The sequence below is a fragment of the Oncorhynchus gorbuscha genome, linkage group LG15 (genome assembly GCF_021184085.1).
Source record: "Oncorhynchus gorbuscha isolate QuinsamMale2020 ecotype Even-year linkage group LG15, OgorEven_v1.0, whole genome shotgun sequence".
In the NCBI taxonomy this organism is placed as follows: domain Eukaryota; kingdom Metazoa; phylum Chordata; class Actinopteri; order Salmoniformes; family Salmonidae; genus Oncorhynchus; species Oncorhynchus gorbuscha.
The window spans coordinates 40,453,405-40,469,233 of NC_060187.1; the positions used below are offsets into that span (position 1 = coordinate 40,453,405).

The 15,829-nt window shown below is 45.3% G+C and overlaps 1 protein-coding gene and 1 pseudogene across 1 annotated transcript; both read left to right on the plus strand.

Moving 5' to 3' along the window:
* The first annotated feature begins 1,149 nt into the window (after positions 1 to 1,149).
* Positions 1,150 to 14,811, plus strand: LOC123997115 (rho GTPase-activating protein 45-like). Its single transcript, XM_046301181.1, is given in 23 exon segments — positions 1,150 to 1,818; positions 3,257 to 3,519; positions 3,521 to 3,663; positions 6,307 to 6,450; positions 6,571 to 6,655; positions 7,680 to 7,698; positions 7,700 to 7,753; positions 9,226 to 9,433; positions 9,558 to 9,619; positions 9,766 to 9,957; positions 10,188 to 10,358; positions 10,582 to 10,719; positions 10,888 to 11,084; positions 11,242 to 11,363; positions 11,491 to 11,580; positions 11,697 to 11,798; positions 11,887 to 12,050; positions 12,221 to 12,409; positions 12,556 to 12,693; positions 12,799 to 13,034; positions 13,194 to 13,425; positions 13,594 to 13,708; positions 13,839 to 14,811. Coding segments are annotated over 23 exon segments (3,630 nt in total). The 5' UTR covers positions 1,150 to 1,701; the 3' UTR covers positions 14,288 to 14,811.
* A 613-nt stretch (positions 14,812 to 15,424) lies between these two features.
* LOC123997647 overlaps positions 15,425 to 15,829 on the plus strand; it is a 28,088-nt pseudogene continuing 27,683 nt past the window's right edge.

Genomic DNA, 15,829 nt, shown 5'->3' on the forward strand with positions numbered 1-15,829 from the left:
AACTGGGAATCATCCATGAAGAGCACACTTCTACAGCATGACAGTGGCCACCGAAGGTGAGCATTTGCCGACTGAAGTCGAACTGTTGTCAGGTCAAGACCCTTGTGAGGAAGACGAGAACACATATAAGCTTTCATGAAACGGTTTCTGACAGTTTGTGTAGAAATTCTTGGGTTGTGCAAACCACAGTTTCATCAGCTGTCTTAGTGGTTGGTCTCAGATGACCCCACAGGTGAAGAAGCCAGATGTGGATGTCCTAGGCTGGGGTGGTTACAAATGGTCTGAGGTTTTGAGGCCGGTTGGACTCTAAAACAATGTTGGAGGCCGTTTAGGGTAGAGAAATAACATTCAATTCTCTGTCAACAGCTCTGGTGGACATTCCCGCAGTCAGCATGCCAATTGCATTCTCTCTCAAATCTTGAGACATCTGTGGCATTGTGTTGTGTGACAAAGCTGCACATTTTAGAGTTTAAAAAAAATTGTTCCCAGCACAAGGTGCACCTGTGTAGTGATCGTGCCGTTTATTCAGCTTCTTGATATGCCACACCTGTCAGGTGGATGGATTATTTTGGCAAGGAGAAATGCACACAAACAGGAACGTAAACACATTTGTGCACAACATTTGAGAGAAATAAGCTTTTTGTGCTTATGGAACATTTCTGGGATCTTTTATTTCAGCTCATGAAACATGGGGGTTCAGTATATATGTTTTATTTTATTCCGATTTTTCAAGGGGTGCTGCAGCCCCCTCAGCACCCCTACTTCCCGCCGCTATGACCAGAGGTAGAAAATGCCAACTCATTTCCGTTTTTTATGACTACACCCTGCTTGTTGAACATTGCAGGCGACTGCCGACTAACTGATATACAAATAACCTTGCATCATAAATAACTACTCATTGTTATTTGTAAATCAGTCAGCCAGTCACAATTTACCTAAGATACATTACGGTTTTGATTCTCTGGAACACGGTGATATAAGTGAGTTCCAGTCCGACTATAGGTGCATTCAGTTCGCTTGATTTATACTGAATGGCACGTTTCCACACAACCTTCTTGAACGGACTTTGAGGTACGTTTGCTCCCGTTTGGTGGGTGCTGCAAGGCGTGTCTTGAGGCAATGAGTGGCGTATTTAAAGGGCAGTGGCCATGCTGACAGCGTTTTTCCAACCCACAACCTCCTCGTTTTTCAATTGGTCGTTCAGTACAGTACCCTTTCCGTTCAATTGAACGTTACAGAACATAACTCGTACTGTATGCAGCCCAGGACTGCTGCCAGACCCTTCTGACAGAATCGGATAGTGAGGCATTCTCAATCGGTGTCGGAGCTATTTAACTCTTATTGGAGGCATCGAATACGTTGTAGTCTACTGGTTTACTAAATACATGTTCTGTATACATGTTTTATAGACATTGTATTGCAAACCTCGAGCGCCCCAATCAAATGGAGCGCAATACATCACATGCGCTTTTCTTCCCTTGAGAAAAAAAAACACTGGAGCGGATGTCGCGGCGGCACTGACTGTTTGTGGTGAGCTGTCAGTGAGCTTCTACGCTCAATGTGTGGTAGCGAGGCAGCAGAAAGCGTGGCTGAAGCTTGGGACCGATGGAACAGCAGCGCCTGTAAACTGGCAGAGCACCAAAGAAGTGGAGAATCGGGGGGTGGGTGGGGGGGTTGTATGCGAATTTCAAAGAAGTCGGGATGGACGGCAAAGGTACGTTGAAGATGTTCTCCCGAAAGAAAAGGGAATTGATAAAAACCCCTTCCATCTCGAAGAAGACTCGAGCAGGAAGCCCCGGGCCACAGAGCTCATCATCAGTAAGTAGCACATCATCTCTGATTTCCTCCTGTCACTCAGACAGATTTCCTATACTGTCTGTCCGCTGCTGAGAAGCTAGGGGAGTTGGGGGACAGCATGACAGATGTCAAACTTCAGTAGATTGTTTAGACCTGACCTCAATTAAATTGACTTCACTTATCGTAGGTTATGGACCAGCAATGACATATTTAGTGGGGTGTTTTGAAGGCTAAAGGTGAGCATTTTAGGTGATTTATATGGACAGTAGCCTATCATTTAATTCATTTAAAGTAGCCTAGTGGGGGAGAGATGTTACACTATTGGGATATTTGGTTGAATTTTTGAGGACGTTGTTGATGAATACTTAAAACTAGTTGGATTAGTCAATTCAAAATAAACCTGTTAGTCACTGATAACTTTGTCTGCAGAATGACTCATTTTTTTTTTTTTCGTTTCATTGGAAAAATATTTTTGTGGGTTAGTAAGCCAGTATTGGTTCGTCACCTGCAAGATGAGTCTAGTTTAAAAAGTGACTCCTGCTAAAGATGATGTGAAAACAATAGGGACAGAGACCATGCTGAAACGTGGTAGCAAGAATAGTTACAACCCATACTCCACGGGCCAGAGAGTTAAGAGAGAGGAGGCTAAAGCCAAGAACAAATTGGACAAACAACCCAATAGACCCAACGTCTGGCTCAAACAGGTATGTCAAACACTACCACTTCAATCAGTTAGCCACCTAGATGTTTATACATTTTCCTCATGAGAAGGAATGAGTGTTATTATTCTCACTGCTTTGAGACCATCTGTCCTTAAAATACTTATTTCCGTTTATAAAAACATGTATCTGCTTGATACAGTATGCTACACTTTTAAAGTTTAGAATACAGTACCATAAAAGGTGTTCTTGGAATAACATGATGCAAGGTCTGCTCTAGTTGTCTTAGTTGCGCCTCCTACTGGCAGGGTGTGATGCTGCCGCTATTTTCTGTTTCATAACCACACCGTGCACCTGCCATTGATACTGTTTAGACTTTAAGATGTGTATGTTTCAGGCCTCTGCACTACATCACTGCATCTACGACTTGTAACAGCTAGACTCTGATTTAGCTATTATTTAATCAACTCATTTATGTTAGGTGTGTTGTAGTCCATGGACAAGTTGGGACACTTGATGAGTTGATTTCATCACTTTTCCGTCATGTCTCATCAAACCGTACAACTTGATGTTGCTTAAAGTGGCCCGAGTTTCTGTTTTCGGAGAGCTGTTTCAGGGTGTGGCAAGAAGCTGAGTCAGGAAGTGTTACACAACACAGGCTCTTGTTGAAGTCTCTATTTGTCTGTTTACCAACAGTCTGACAAAAATATCAGTCACATTATTGTCCTGATGTTTTTGTGTTACCACAGATGTCACAAGTTCTTCTCCCTCTCCTCTCCCCCCTCCTCTCTCTTACCCAGCTGTCTATTCTCCAGGAGCAGCCTCGTCGTGATGCTATCGACACCACCCCTTCCTCATCCTCCTCCACCCTCTTCCCCATTCCCGGTGCCCCATCGGACTCCTCCGTGTCCTGCCCTGGCACCCCAAATGCCCAGCACAGCAAGCTGGTGGGGGTGGGCTGCCCGACCCCAGGGGCCACCATGAAGAGGCCCACCGGCCTCAGCCGTCATGCCAGCGCCGCGGGGTTCCCTATCCACTCATGGGTGTTCACCAAGGGCCAGGGAAAGGGGGGCTATCACCCCCACCACCCCCCAAGACAGCTCAGAGAGCATGGCCATCGAGGTGGAGGACATCCCCTCTCTGTTAAGTAATGTGGCCCGCTTTGCTGAGGCCGTAGAGAAGTTGAAGGACGTTGTATTGGGGGAAGGTGAGTGGATATAGGTTCACATAGGTTTATGCACTTCTCCTTTGTCTGGCTAAGGTTTAGCTCTGAGAGAGGTAGAGGACACAAAGGCCATGTTTGAACATGGTGCTTCTCCAATGCTCAAAGCACTTTAGATTGTAAAAGGGGGCAGGGGGGGGGGGGGGGGCTTTTCAAAATACAGTTAACCAACTGCTATGATCAGTCTCTGGAGTCTTGTTATTCATTTGGCTCCTCTAAGACTGTTAGAGAGGCATAAGAGCTTATAGATGGGACAACTTATCTTCAAAACTCTAGTCAGATATTTCATTGTGCACATGATTGAGTGGTCCTCTGTAGGTCCATTGGTAGAATGTGGAGCTTGCAGTGCCAGGATATAGTGGGTTTTGATTTCCTGGACCACCCGTATATAAAATGTATGCACGCATGACTGTAAGTCGCTTTGGATAAAAGTCTGCTAGATGTATTACTATTATGATATGCCTTTGTTATTGGGATTGCTTTTGGCTGCATCGTGACCATCTGCTATTGTTTCCCAGTCTTATTGTTCTCTGTGTGGATGTCTAAATTCTCCACTACTCCTACCTGATGCGCCACATGTTAGCATGCGCTCAGAACAATGCTGTTTTGGTTCCCCTCCTCACCCCTCCTGTTCACCACGTGTTGCGTGTGGGAGGGGAAGGGCGGGCTGGCTGGCTTTGCACAAGCAACCCAGTTCTCTTGCTTGAGATGTAACGGCGACCACACTCCAGCAGGAAACCAGTCTCCTGTTTACTGCAATTTCTGTCTGTACTCAAGCAAAATGGCTGGTCCAACGTTTTTTTGTGCAAAAATGAATTCGGTCCAAGAACAGTCATAGTTACCTCAGATCAAGGATTTTTTCATTTTCATGAGGCAGGCTGATAATGTGTCATTTATTTTATTGATGCAATAAAATACAAGATGTGCAACAAGTGATGTAACAATTTCAGCTTGAGAGAGTCAGGCCAACAAATGGTCTCACTTTGGAACATGGGTTGATTGCTCTAAAAGTGATGGAATGGTTAGGGTGTCTATACTTTAACTTATTACCCCCCCCCCCCCCGTGACTGTCGTATTAATCTAAACAGGAAGCAATGATGCATGGCAGAGCGACCTCGTTCAGACTTCCCCCTCACATAGTCCACTGCGTTAGTCTGACCTGTGACACCGTCAATACCACAAGACTGCTTCCAGTCCATCCTTGTGATGTTCTGAGAATAACCTCCCCCGTTTGAACCCATCACATGGTCAATATCTGAAATGTGCTCCCTTAAATCAAATCAAATGTATTTATATAGCCCTTTGTACATCAGCTGATATCTCAAAGTGCTGTACAGAAACCCAGCCTAAAACCCCAAACAGCAAGCAATGCAGGTGTAGAAGCACGGTGGCTAGGAAAAACTCTCTAGAAAGGCCAAAACCTAGGAAGAAACCTAGAGAGGAACCAGGCTATGTGGGGTGGCCAGTCCTCTTCTGGCTGTGCCGGGTGGAGATTATAACAGAACATGGCCAAGATGTTCAAATGTTCATAAATGACCAGCATGGTCCAATAATAATAAGGCAGAACTGTTGAAACTGGAGCAGTAGCACGGCCAGGTGGACTGGGGACAGCAAGGAGTCATCATGTCAGGTAGTCCTGAGGCATGGTCCTAGGGCTCAGGTCCTCTGAGAGAGAGAAAGAAAGAGAGAATTAGAGAGAGCACACTTAAATTCACACAGGACACCGAATAGGACAGGAGAAGTACTCCAGATATAAAAAACTGACCCAAGCCCCCCCGACACATAAACAACTGCAGCATAAATACTGGAGGCTGAGACAGGATAACTTAAGTTATGAACCTATCTCTGAATTAAATTCTGACAAACCACAACCATCTAAAACTGAAATATATTTGATATGAGATTATCCAGGAACTAAATTTACATACAAGTCTATGCACACAGTCACATAATGCCACATGTTCATTTAGCTAGTTTCAGTTTCTATAATAAGCGTCTTGGAGCCTTTTTACCATCCTCCTTCTGACACGCCCTCTAACTAGACCACCCTCTATGGCCTCCTGGTCCCATTCCATGGGCCAGCCACTTTGACAGACATGGACATTGAGATGGAGGGCCAAAGGGGAAAAGAGGACGAAGGGGGGCTCTACCGGCCAAAGGATCTGCTGTCTGTGAGAGAGACAAGAGGAAGTGGCCTGCAGACGTCACTGCTGACAAGCTGTCCCTACAACCCGTCTGTCTGCCGTCCGTATTACTATTCATGATGTCCAGAGATTGGTCATGAATCACTCCCTCTCAACCTCTAATAACCTGTAATGACCTCTAATACTCTGACCAACCCTAATCGTCTGTCTATAAAGATGATCTCCATGTTATATGGATTCCGTGTTGTGACGGTGAGCCCCGTCACAGACCTCAGACACAGCCTTCTATCTCCCCAACACCAACCCTATCACTTCCGGTTGTAACTAGTACTCGATAGATGTACAAAATGGTAGGTTAGGCTCGGTCCTCTTTGTGTGTGGCTGTAGACAAGTGGAGTGCTGTGTATTAGGAATGGCACAGGATCCAGGTCTCTCCTGTCTGTGTCTCTGACTGTCCCGTCTCTTTTGCTCTCTCTGTCTGTAGACAAGCAGGAGAACCGTCGCCCTCTGGCCCATGAATGCCTGGGAGAGGTCCTGAGGGTCCTACGACAGGTCATCAGCACCTACCCTCTCCTCAACACTGTGGAGACCCTTACTGCTGCAGGCAAACTCATATCTAAGGTTAAAGGTAAGACTACTGGCTGGACCAATCAGTCGTCTACTACCTAGGGTCAAAAAGTCCATTTTTAGCACAAAGTCAATGAGTTAAAATGGCCTAGAATGAACACATTCATTATTTTGATTGCAGGATTTCACTATGAGACTTGTAATGACACAGAAAAGAAGGACTTTGAGAAGGCCATTGAAACCATTGCAGTTGCTTTTAGTAGCAGGTAAGTTTTTGGGACATCCGTTTCTCAGTATGTATTGTCATGAGCTAATAACAGTATTTCATGGATCCTGGAAAAAACCAAAGGTGACACTGTGTGTCACAATGCTCTTTCTTTTGACTTTTTATTCTCTGGTACAGAGTAATGGGACATGACCATGTGTCCTCAGTGGTCAGGTCGGGGTGGTGGTGTATGACGACAGTAGAACTGTAGAAGTACAATGTACGTGTGTGTGTGCATATGTGCGATAGAGAAGTGGAGCTTAGAGCATAAAACACAGTGACACATTTGCATGTGGCTCAGTAGAAAACAGGAAGTGTAGTGGTGGTTTTCTTCTCTTCCGTAACCTAGGACACAAAACCAAAACGCAGCCATTTGGCGTCTGTTGTCTCAACAGATTATCTACAGACAGAGAATAGGTGCTTCTATCCTCGGATACAATGTGTAGGTGTGATAATGGTCGTTTGGAAGCAAACATATCACTCTCAAAAAAATATGAATACATTTGCGACTAACTGGCTCAAATAAGTCTTATGTTGCAACATTTTGAAATTGTGTTGTTGTTTTTTTACATTGGATAAAAATAGAGACTCGGTGCTACCACGTACTGCCAAGGTAAAACATATGCTCTGATATGTCTATTTTATGTCTATTTTAAAATTGTAAATAGGAATATACATACATAATTCAAAAGAACGCTTGTTCACTTCCTGGCCATGCACAGTACATACAACCCCAACAGGGCAAAGAAGACAGAGAGGAAGTTATATGGCCGGTGCGATTGCACAGAGCCTGGCATCAACCACTTCCTGATGTTTTTTCTCTCTCCTTGTCTCCTTTCCTAGTTTCCTTTTTCTTTCCATGACCACCGGGAGGGGAAAGAACCCGACATGTACCCTTCACATTACTTTAACCGATCAAATCCTATTTGATCTACACATTTTCCCTTTTTTATTTTAGTCCTTCCTCTCTCTCCATCTCTGATGGAAGTACTGTCGGTGTAATGGCCTCTCTCTGTCCTCCTCAGTGTGTCAGAGCTGCTGATGGGGGGAGGTGGACAGCAGTACCCTACTGTCCCTGCTGCCAACCGAGAAGAGCAGGGTGAGTGGGGGTTCATTTGGCTTTCTTGGTGTGCATGTGGCAGGAGGTGTCGGCTCTCAGAGCGGATGTTTGTGGGCAGCAAGGCCAGCTTCCTGGCAGTGACACAGTGTGTCTTTATCTCTGCCTGTTCCTCTCCCTCGCTCTCCTGTTATAACAACACACACAGGGCGCCTCTGAGACTCCACATAACACAGTTCCTTCTATCTCATTCATCAATGCAGCTCCAATACTGACACACTGAATTCAACAGGCCTGCACACACTGAATTCAACAGGCCTACAGTCTATGTGCCAAATCCTATTTTCATTGGAAGTTTCAAGTTTGTATTAGTCATATGTACAGGATACTTACTTGCAGGTTCCTTCTCGACATTGCTACAACAAATAATGAAAGAAAAGAATATGAACATAAAGTAAATGGCTCAGTAGAATATAATAAATATTTTAGCAGAAGTATAAAACAGGAAGGCGAGATTTATAGTCTAATATTTACACGTGTTTTGGGGAAGGGGGGGGGTGAGGGAGTAAGTGTTTTAAATTGTGCAATATTTAATATCCATCATTCAATTGTACATGCCCATCCCTGACATGCCACTTGGCATTGCTCTGTTCCATCATTATTTGTATTGGCTCTGGTAAACACGGTGTACCAAATAATTAAGCAATAAGGTCCGAGGAGGTGTGGTATTTGGTCAATATACCACGGCTAAAGGCTGCTCTTATGTGCAACGCAGTGTTGCTGGACACAGCCCATAGCCGTGGTATATTGGCCATATACCCCAAACCCCGATGTGCCTTATTGCTATTATAAACTGGTTATAACGTAATTAGAGCAGTAAAAATGCATGTCTTGTCGTACCCGTGGTATACGGTCTGATATACCACGGCTGTCAGCCAATCAGCATTCAATACTCGAAGCACCCAGTTTATAATATACTATATAGCAGAGTTGGGGTTAATTCCACAAATTCTCCCTGTAAATTCCATTTAATTCAAGGTCAGTCTTTGAATTCAGAAAATTAAATTCCTCTCAACTCCAATGTTAGGTCATTTCCAAGAATTCAATTCCTAATTAAGGCTTTCAGGCTGATCATGGAACTGTTCCAACATTCCAACAACAGCTTTATTGGAAATATAGAAATACATGTTGAAATTATTAAAAACAAATCCTGCAGTCAAATGTTTTTATACTAAGTGCATTCATTCCAATAACTGGGAAATGCAAAAATATTGAATTCCAATTCAATTACAAAGATCAAATGTTTTCACAATTTCAATTAAAATAAACAGTCTCATTCCAATTCTATTCCCATTTCATAACTTGAAGATTGTTGAAATTAGAAGTCAACGTAAGCTCTTCAATTCATGATTGAATTCAATAATTGAATTGGAATTTCTGCTACATAGTACAGAATAAGGTACTGTTCGCAGTATTCTTGAGTGGTCTGAAACTCTTTCTCTCTGTGTGTCCAGTCTATGGAGAACCTGTACGGGGTGTCGGGTCATGGGCTAGAGGGAGCTCTGATGAGGAGTGACCTGCAGGACTTTGGCCGGGCCGAGGAGGTGGACATCATGCTGCAGCGTAGTGAAGGGGGAGTGGACTCTGCTCTGGCCTACGCTAAGACCATCTCTAAATACATGAAGGACCTGATGAGCTACGTGGAGAAGAGGACCTCACTGGGTGGGTAGACACACACCGCAGACAGTTCCCTACACATAATAGTGGAGATTTAGGTTGACTCTTATAACCTGAATGTAACGTATTATTGATTTGTTGATTCACCCATGTATCTTTCCCCATCTAGAAGTGGAGTTTGCCAAGGGCTTACAAAGACTGTACCAGTCCAGCAAGCACAGCATCACACATGTGAGCCCTAGTGATATTGTATTTTGTAGTAGAAGGAGTTAAGGAAAGGAATACCCAATTCACTCTCGTCAAAATGATTACATCCAATTCAAGAGGCTCCTGTGATGACAATGCTATTTCCCCTCTCACCACTCCCTATCTCTCAGCCCCACATGCCCTTCTACTCCATCTACTCTCTGGCTCTGGAGCAGGACTTGGAGCAGAGCAGTGGGATGCAGCAGGCCGCCACCACACTGCACAACCAGACCTTCCTACAGCCTCTGATGCAGCGTAAACACGAGCATGAGAAGAAACGCAAGGAGGTCAAGGAACAGTGGTACCGTGCCAAGAGGAAACTGGTCAGTTCCTTGCTAGTGCTATTTATGCAGTATGTTATCTCTCTATTTATATTATCTCTCTCACATTGCCATGAAGTTTACAGGTATACACGTTTTACTGTTTTGAGAATGATTTGACAATATGTCAACATAAAGTATCTATTAAAGAAACAACTTTGTTTTCTCTCTCAAGATGTTGCCCAATTTGTACCCAAAGACTGATTCTGTGTACCTATGTGTTTGGGATCCAGATGGAATGTGAGTCTAACCTGCGAAAGGCCAAGCATGCCTACATGGCTCGCTGTGAGGAGCACGACAAGGCCAAAGCAGCTGCTAGCAGAGCCGCAGAGGAGGATGGAGGAGGCTCTACCACCAAGTCTCTGGGCAAAAAGTTACGAGTGGAGGAAGATGCTCGCAACAAGGTCCCCATCACTGCATATGTTGTTTTTCCTCCATTCTCTCTCTGCTCACCTCCCCCATCTCTCCTCTCCATGTCTCGCCTAGTCTCTTCTCTCCCTCGCCTCTCCAGGGAAATCTGCTTAAAAGCAGAATGACTGCAAGTCGTTGTCAATGCCTATGGCCATATTTCATTGAGTATGTATGCCATTACCCAAGCTGAGAATTGACCACCGTGTGTGTGTTCAGGCTGAAGAGGCAGAGGCCACCTACAGGACATGCATAGCAGACGCCACCACCCAGCAGCAGGAGCTGGAACACGTCAAGGTCAATGTGCTCCGACTGCTGCAGGAGGTCATCAAACAGAGTGACCAGACACTGCGCTCGGTCAGTACGCGCACACACACAGACATGCAGACAATTTGTTCAGCGCGCCTTCGCCTGGCGGCCAGTCTGTTTAGTTTACGTTCCACTCCTTGCACTCCCTGTGACGGAATGTAAGCTAAACCTTCTCCTCCACCACATTGACTAAACCATTCCTCTCCTTCCCTCCAGGCCACCATCTCGTACTACCAGATAATGCACATGCAGACGGTGGTGTTGCCGGTCCACTACCAGACTCTGTGTGAGAGCAGTAAGCTGTATGACCCGGGACAGCAGTACGCTGCCCACGTCAGAGACCTGCAGCTCACTGAGGAGCCTGAGGTCACCTACCAGTTTGAGTCCTACACTGCCACTGCAGCCTCCACACAGTGAGTCACTCCTAGCCTCGAAGCATAATAAAAAGCTTTTTGGTTTGTTAGGTGTCTATGGGCACTCGGTCACTTTACACCAAGTAATAAATAAGAGGTGATAGATTTACAACATTAGTATAATGTTTTTTGACTGGTTTTATATCTGTTAATTCAGGCATCCAGCTCGACCCCTTAATGACAGCTTCAACACAGACCAGCAGAGCAGCTCTGAGGGTCAACCCAGCACCGGAGAGACCACGACAGGGGAGGACCTTAGCGCTGAAAACGCCAGAAAGAGTATGGCATTTTGTATGATACTGATGCGGTTCTTACTGTCTTGTGCCGTCTCACCATGCAAGACAAAACAATGTAGACCTACATGGGTATGTGTGCTGTCCATGATAACCTTGTGTCCCCTTCCCAGGACAAGGCCACAAATCGTGGGGTTCTACAGTGAGTGATGCAGACAGTGTAGAAGGGGAAGGTGGCCTGGAATCTCCTACCACCAGTTCAGGTAAGGCTTCCTCTGTCTGTCTCTCTCTCTATGTCTCCCTCCATCTCCTGCAGTGCTGTAGCTGTGTGTGTGTGTGTGTGTGTGTGTGTGTGTGTGTGTTGATTTGTATGTTTTAGGTGACATCAGTAAAATGGCACGCACCTCCTCCACTGGGACCATGTCATCCAACGAGGATCCAGATGAGAAGGACGGGAACATGGCCTCCTTCGAAGCACCAAGTAAGACCAGAGGTCTACCTCCTCTCTGTTTGCCAATTATTACATAATTCATGCATTTATCAATTTATCCATCAATCTTCATCCGTAGACATAAATGGCATGGAGCCTGAGATTGCGGTTCCAACCGGACCTTTCCGTAACATTGGGCTCTCCAAAGCCGCCCAGACTCATCGGCTGCGTAAACTCCGCACCCCGTCCAAGTGTCGGGAGTGCGACAGCTACGTGTACTTCCAGGGAGCAGAGTGTGAGGAGGTGAGAGATAAGACCATCTCATTCGTCACCTTTGAAAGCAATAGACTTTGGCTGCTTGATTAGCTGATTACGTCTGTTTATCTGTGTGAATGACATCTTTGACTTTCATTGGTTATCATCCTGACCTCTAACCTCTTGACCGACTGTATGCCCCTTGTCCTCTATACCAGTGTTTCCTGGCATGTCATAAGCGGTGCCTGGAGACGTTAGCCATCCAGTGTGGCCATAAGAAACTGCAGGGTAGACTCCAGCTGTTCGGCCGAGACTTCTCCCAGGTGTCCAGCGGCAGCTCTGACAGCATCCCATTCATCATCACTAAGTGCATTTCGGAGATCGAGAGACGAGCCCTGAAGACGAAGGTGAGGGAACGGGGGATGAAGGGTCTGTTTCTTGAAAGGTGTGTAATGGTTGGCTGTATGAATGCATTATTTTCTTTCTCCTTCTCTATCCTTCTCTCAACAACATTTTCCCTCTCTTCCCCATTGGTCTCCATCTCTCTCTGCAGGGTATCTACAGAGTAAATGGGGTGAAGACTCGTGTAGAGAAGCTGTGTCAGGCCTTTGAGAATGGCAAGGAACTAGTGGAGCTCTCGCAGTGTTCCCCCCATGACATCAGCAACGTCCTCAAGCTCTACCTCCGACAGGTACCTTGTAGCTGTTTCAGCCTCCATATTTATTTGTGCTTATCATGGGTTGTCTTTGGATAAGATGACTGCAAATGAAAAAATCTCCCGCTCTGTCCTCTACAGCTTCCAGAGCCCATCATGCCGTTCCGCCTGTACAACAGCCTCATGGGGTTGGCCAAGGAGAGCCTGCAAACTGAGGGAGGGGAGGCCGGGACGGGGAAGGGGCCAGAGCTGGTGGACCTAGGACCAGATACGGACCCAGCGGTCCTGGCTGTGGTGGATAGACTTAGGGAGCTGGTGAAAGAGCTGCCCAAGGCTAACGTAGCCACGCTGCGCTACATCGTACGTCACCTGCGCAGGTGAGCAGCTCAGAAGAGCATACTACATTGCTTACTCACTTTAAAAAAAAAAAAATTACCTGACACAGATCATTACAAAAGAGGATTCACAACTGTGATCATGTATTACTTGTTTAAACCTCCGTCATATCATCGTTCTTCCCCCGTCTCTGACGTCAGGATTGCGGAGTTGGAGCAGGACAATAAGATGAGTCCCAGTAACCTGGGCATCGTGTTTGGCCCCTCTCTGATAAGGCCCCGGCCCACAGGGGCCACAGTGTCCCTGTCCTCTCTAGTGGACTACCCCCATCAGGCCCGCATCATAGAGACTCTCATCGTCTTCTACACAGCCATCTTCCAGTCCAAATCCTCTAGCACCAGCAGTCGCCCATCCTCCATCTCCATCCAACAGGTGTGTTTTTGTGTGTCTGCGTGACGGTTAATAATATTTGTAACATACAGGAAGAATGTGAATGCTTTCATTTCAGCCACACCCAATAGCTCAACCAATACCAGAGTTGGAAGGTTTGAACTCAAGTTCCCTGTTTTAACTCCTGTTTGTCTCCCACTGCTGGTGCAGAATGTCAGTGTGGATGTTGAGGAGGGCAGCAGTGCCGTGGTAGCTGAAGGAGAGGAACAGGAAGCCAAAGAGGAACAGAGCAGAACAGACTCTGACAAGATGGAGGAGGGCTGTGGTAAGAGGTGTTTAGATGGATTTGAAGAAGAATTACCACACGTTTTGATTTGAGTTACATCTTTATAACTTGTATTTATCCAGGTGACCAGTGCCACTTCATTACAGCCCTTCACTTTTTCTCCATGCAGGAAGTTTTCCAGGTTCCCTGAGCTCCAGTGAGCAGATTGTGGACTCTGACTCAGAGCTGGATGAGACTGGGAGGGGGTCCACACACCACCCACGTTGCCTGGTCAAACAGGAGAGCGAGGTCAGCACAGAGGATGACCAACTGAACTGCAGGGATAGTCTGGAACTCTCCAGCCAGTCTGTACCCCAGACCGACCCGGAACCAGACCAAGACCAGGAGAGTCCTGGTCCCGATGCCTCGGACCACGACCCCCCTGAGCCTCCAGACAGCGAGCCCCCGGACCTGGAGGTGTCTGAGCAAGAGCTGAGCATCTCCCTGGCTGAGCTCAACATGAATCAGTCCAACAACTATGTTCTGGGCCATGTGTGGAGCGAATCTCAGTTTGGTGCCGAGGGACAGGGAGCCAGAGTTTGTGTAAACATGACCTGTGCAATGTGTCAACCTCACTGAAAGTCTTTACTGGAATTGCATGATATATGAAGTTGAAGTTTTATATGTACTTCAAGAGGATGGATCCTGGTTTTAGCTTTGGTATAGAATGTCAGCATTGAATATACTACATGGCACATCCCTCATAGACACTTAGTTATAGCTGTTTTCTGCCATCATTCATTATAGTTCTAACCAGCTGTGACTTAATCATTTGGAAAGTAAATACCTTCTAGATTATCGCTGTGCCAGTTTGTATTTCAAATATTTCTTTAGGGACGTTGCTCTTTAAAGCTTGAATCAGGTCCAGTCGTGAGGGATCTCTGTCTTGTATGTGTGATTTGTGTGCGCGATGCATTTCTACGACAATTATTCCAGGTATTTAAAGTGCTGCTGGTTTTATTTCAGCACTAAAATTGAAAAAAAAAATGCATTTTTACATTTTGTGTTTTTATAAATTGTATTATTTTGCCTTGCATTGGATGGATTTGTCATTATCGGTTTAATCACGTTTTGTAATAAAGAGTATGCTATTCTAAATGTTATGCCTTGTCCTTGTAACTCTTTCATTGTAACTATAGACCCATTTAATACCTGGCGCTACCCCTTTGTCCTGATCTTATCCACATTCTGATTGGGGCACATTTTAAGAACAAGTGTAGATGATTAAGACAATGTGATCACATCTTCCTGACCACCACCTGAGGCAGTCAGGCATGTATTGTCTGGATCAGTCAAGCCTGGTGGTAGGGGCTGTAGGATGGGCTCATTGTAATGGCTGGACTGACATGAATGGAACCAAGTCCTATGTTTGATACCGTTCCATTGATTCCATTCCAACCATTACAATGAGGCTGTCCTATAGCCCCTAGCACCAGCCTCCACTGGTCTGGATATCAATCAAGTGTAAACGGGTCAAAACATTTAAATAATTATACCGGCTTCAACTCCATTTAGTGGTAGCAGCTTTAACTTAAGGCAGTATTGTCATAAAATAATTTCATATTATTTTGAAATAATATCTGTCAAGTAATTTGCATACAGCGAGGCACCAGCTAATCTGATCACAATGCAGACACAGTGGACGGATAAGAGACACCCCCCCCCCCCCCCCCCCCCACTAAACAAAGAATGAAGGCTGGTTTAGTAATCAGGAAACAGTCACTGGTTAGGCAAATGTTTTAATAATAGTCCTGTAGGGACATTGGTGTAAACATTATCCACAACATTTGAATTTTGTTCAAGCCCTTTGCCTAGCTCAGTCTGAGCTGCCCACACTACAGTAGATGGCTCACTTCAGGAAAAAGGTATGTGGACATTAACTTTTTACAGTTAATTTATCATGATTCAGTATATTGTACTTTTTTTGCTAAGGTCATTAGATTAACACCTTCAACCTAATGGCCCCCATGGTTTATATTTCTACTTGCTAGTTTTAAAACTTGCCATGCACTCCACCAGTTGAGATTATCTATTAACTGTGTTCCCCTTTATATTAGCCTAACAACAATTGTGATGTGAAATTTGACACAATCAATGTGAGCAACTTCCATTCGTGTGTTG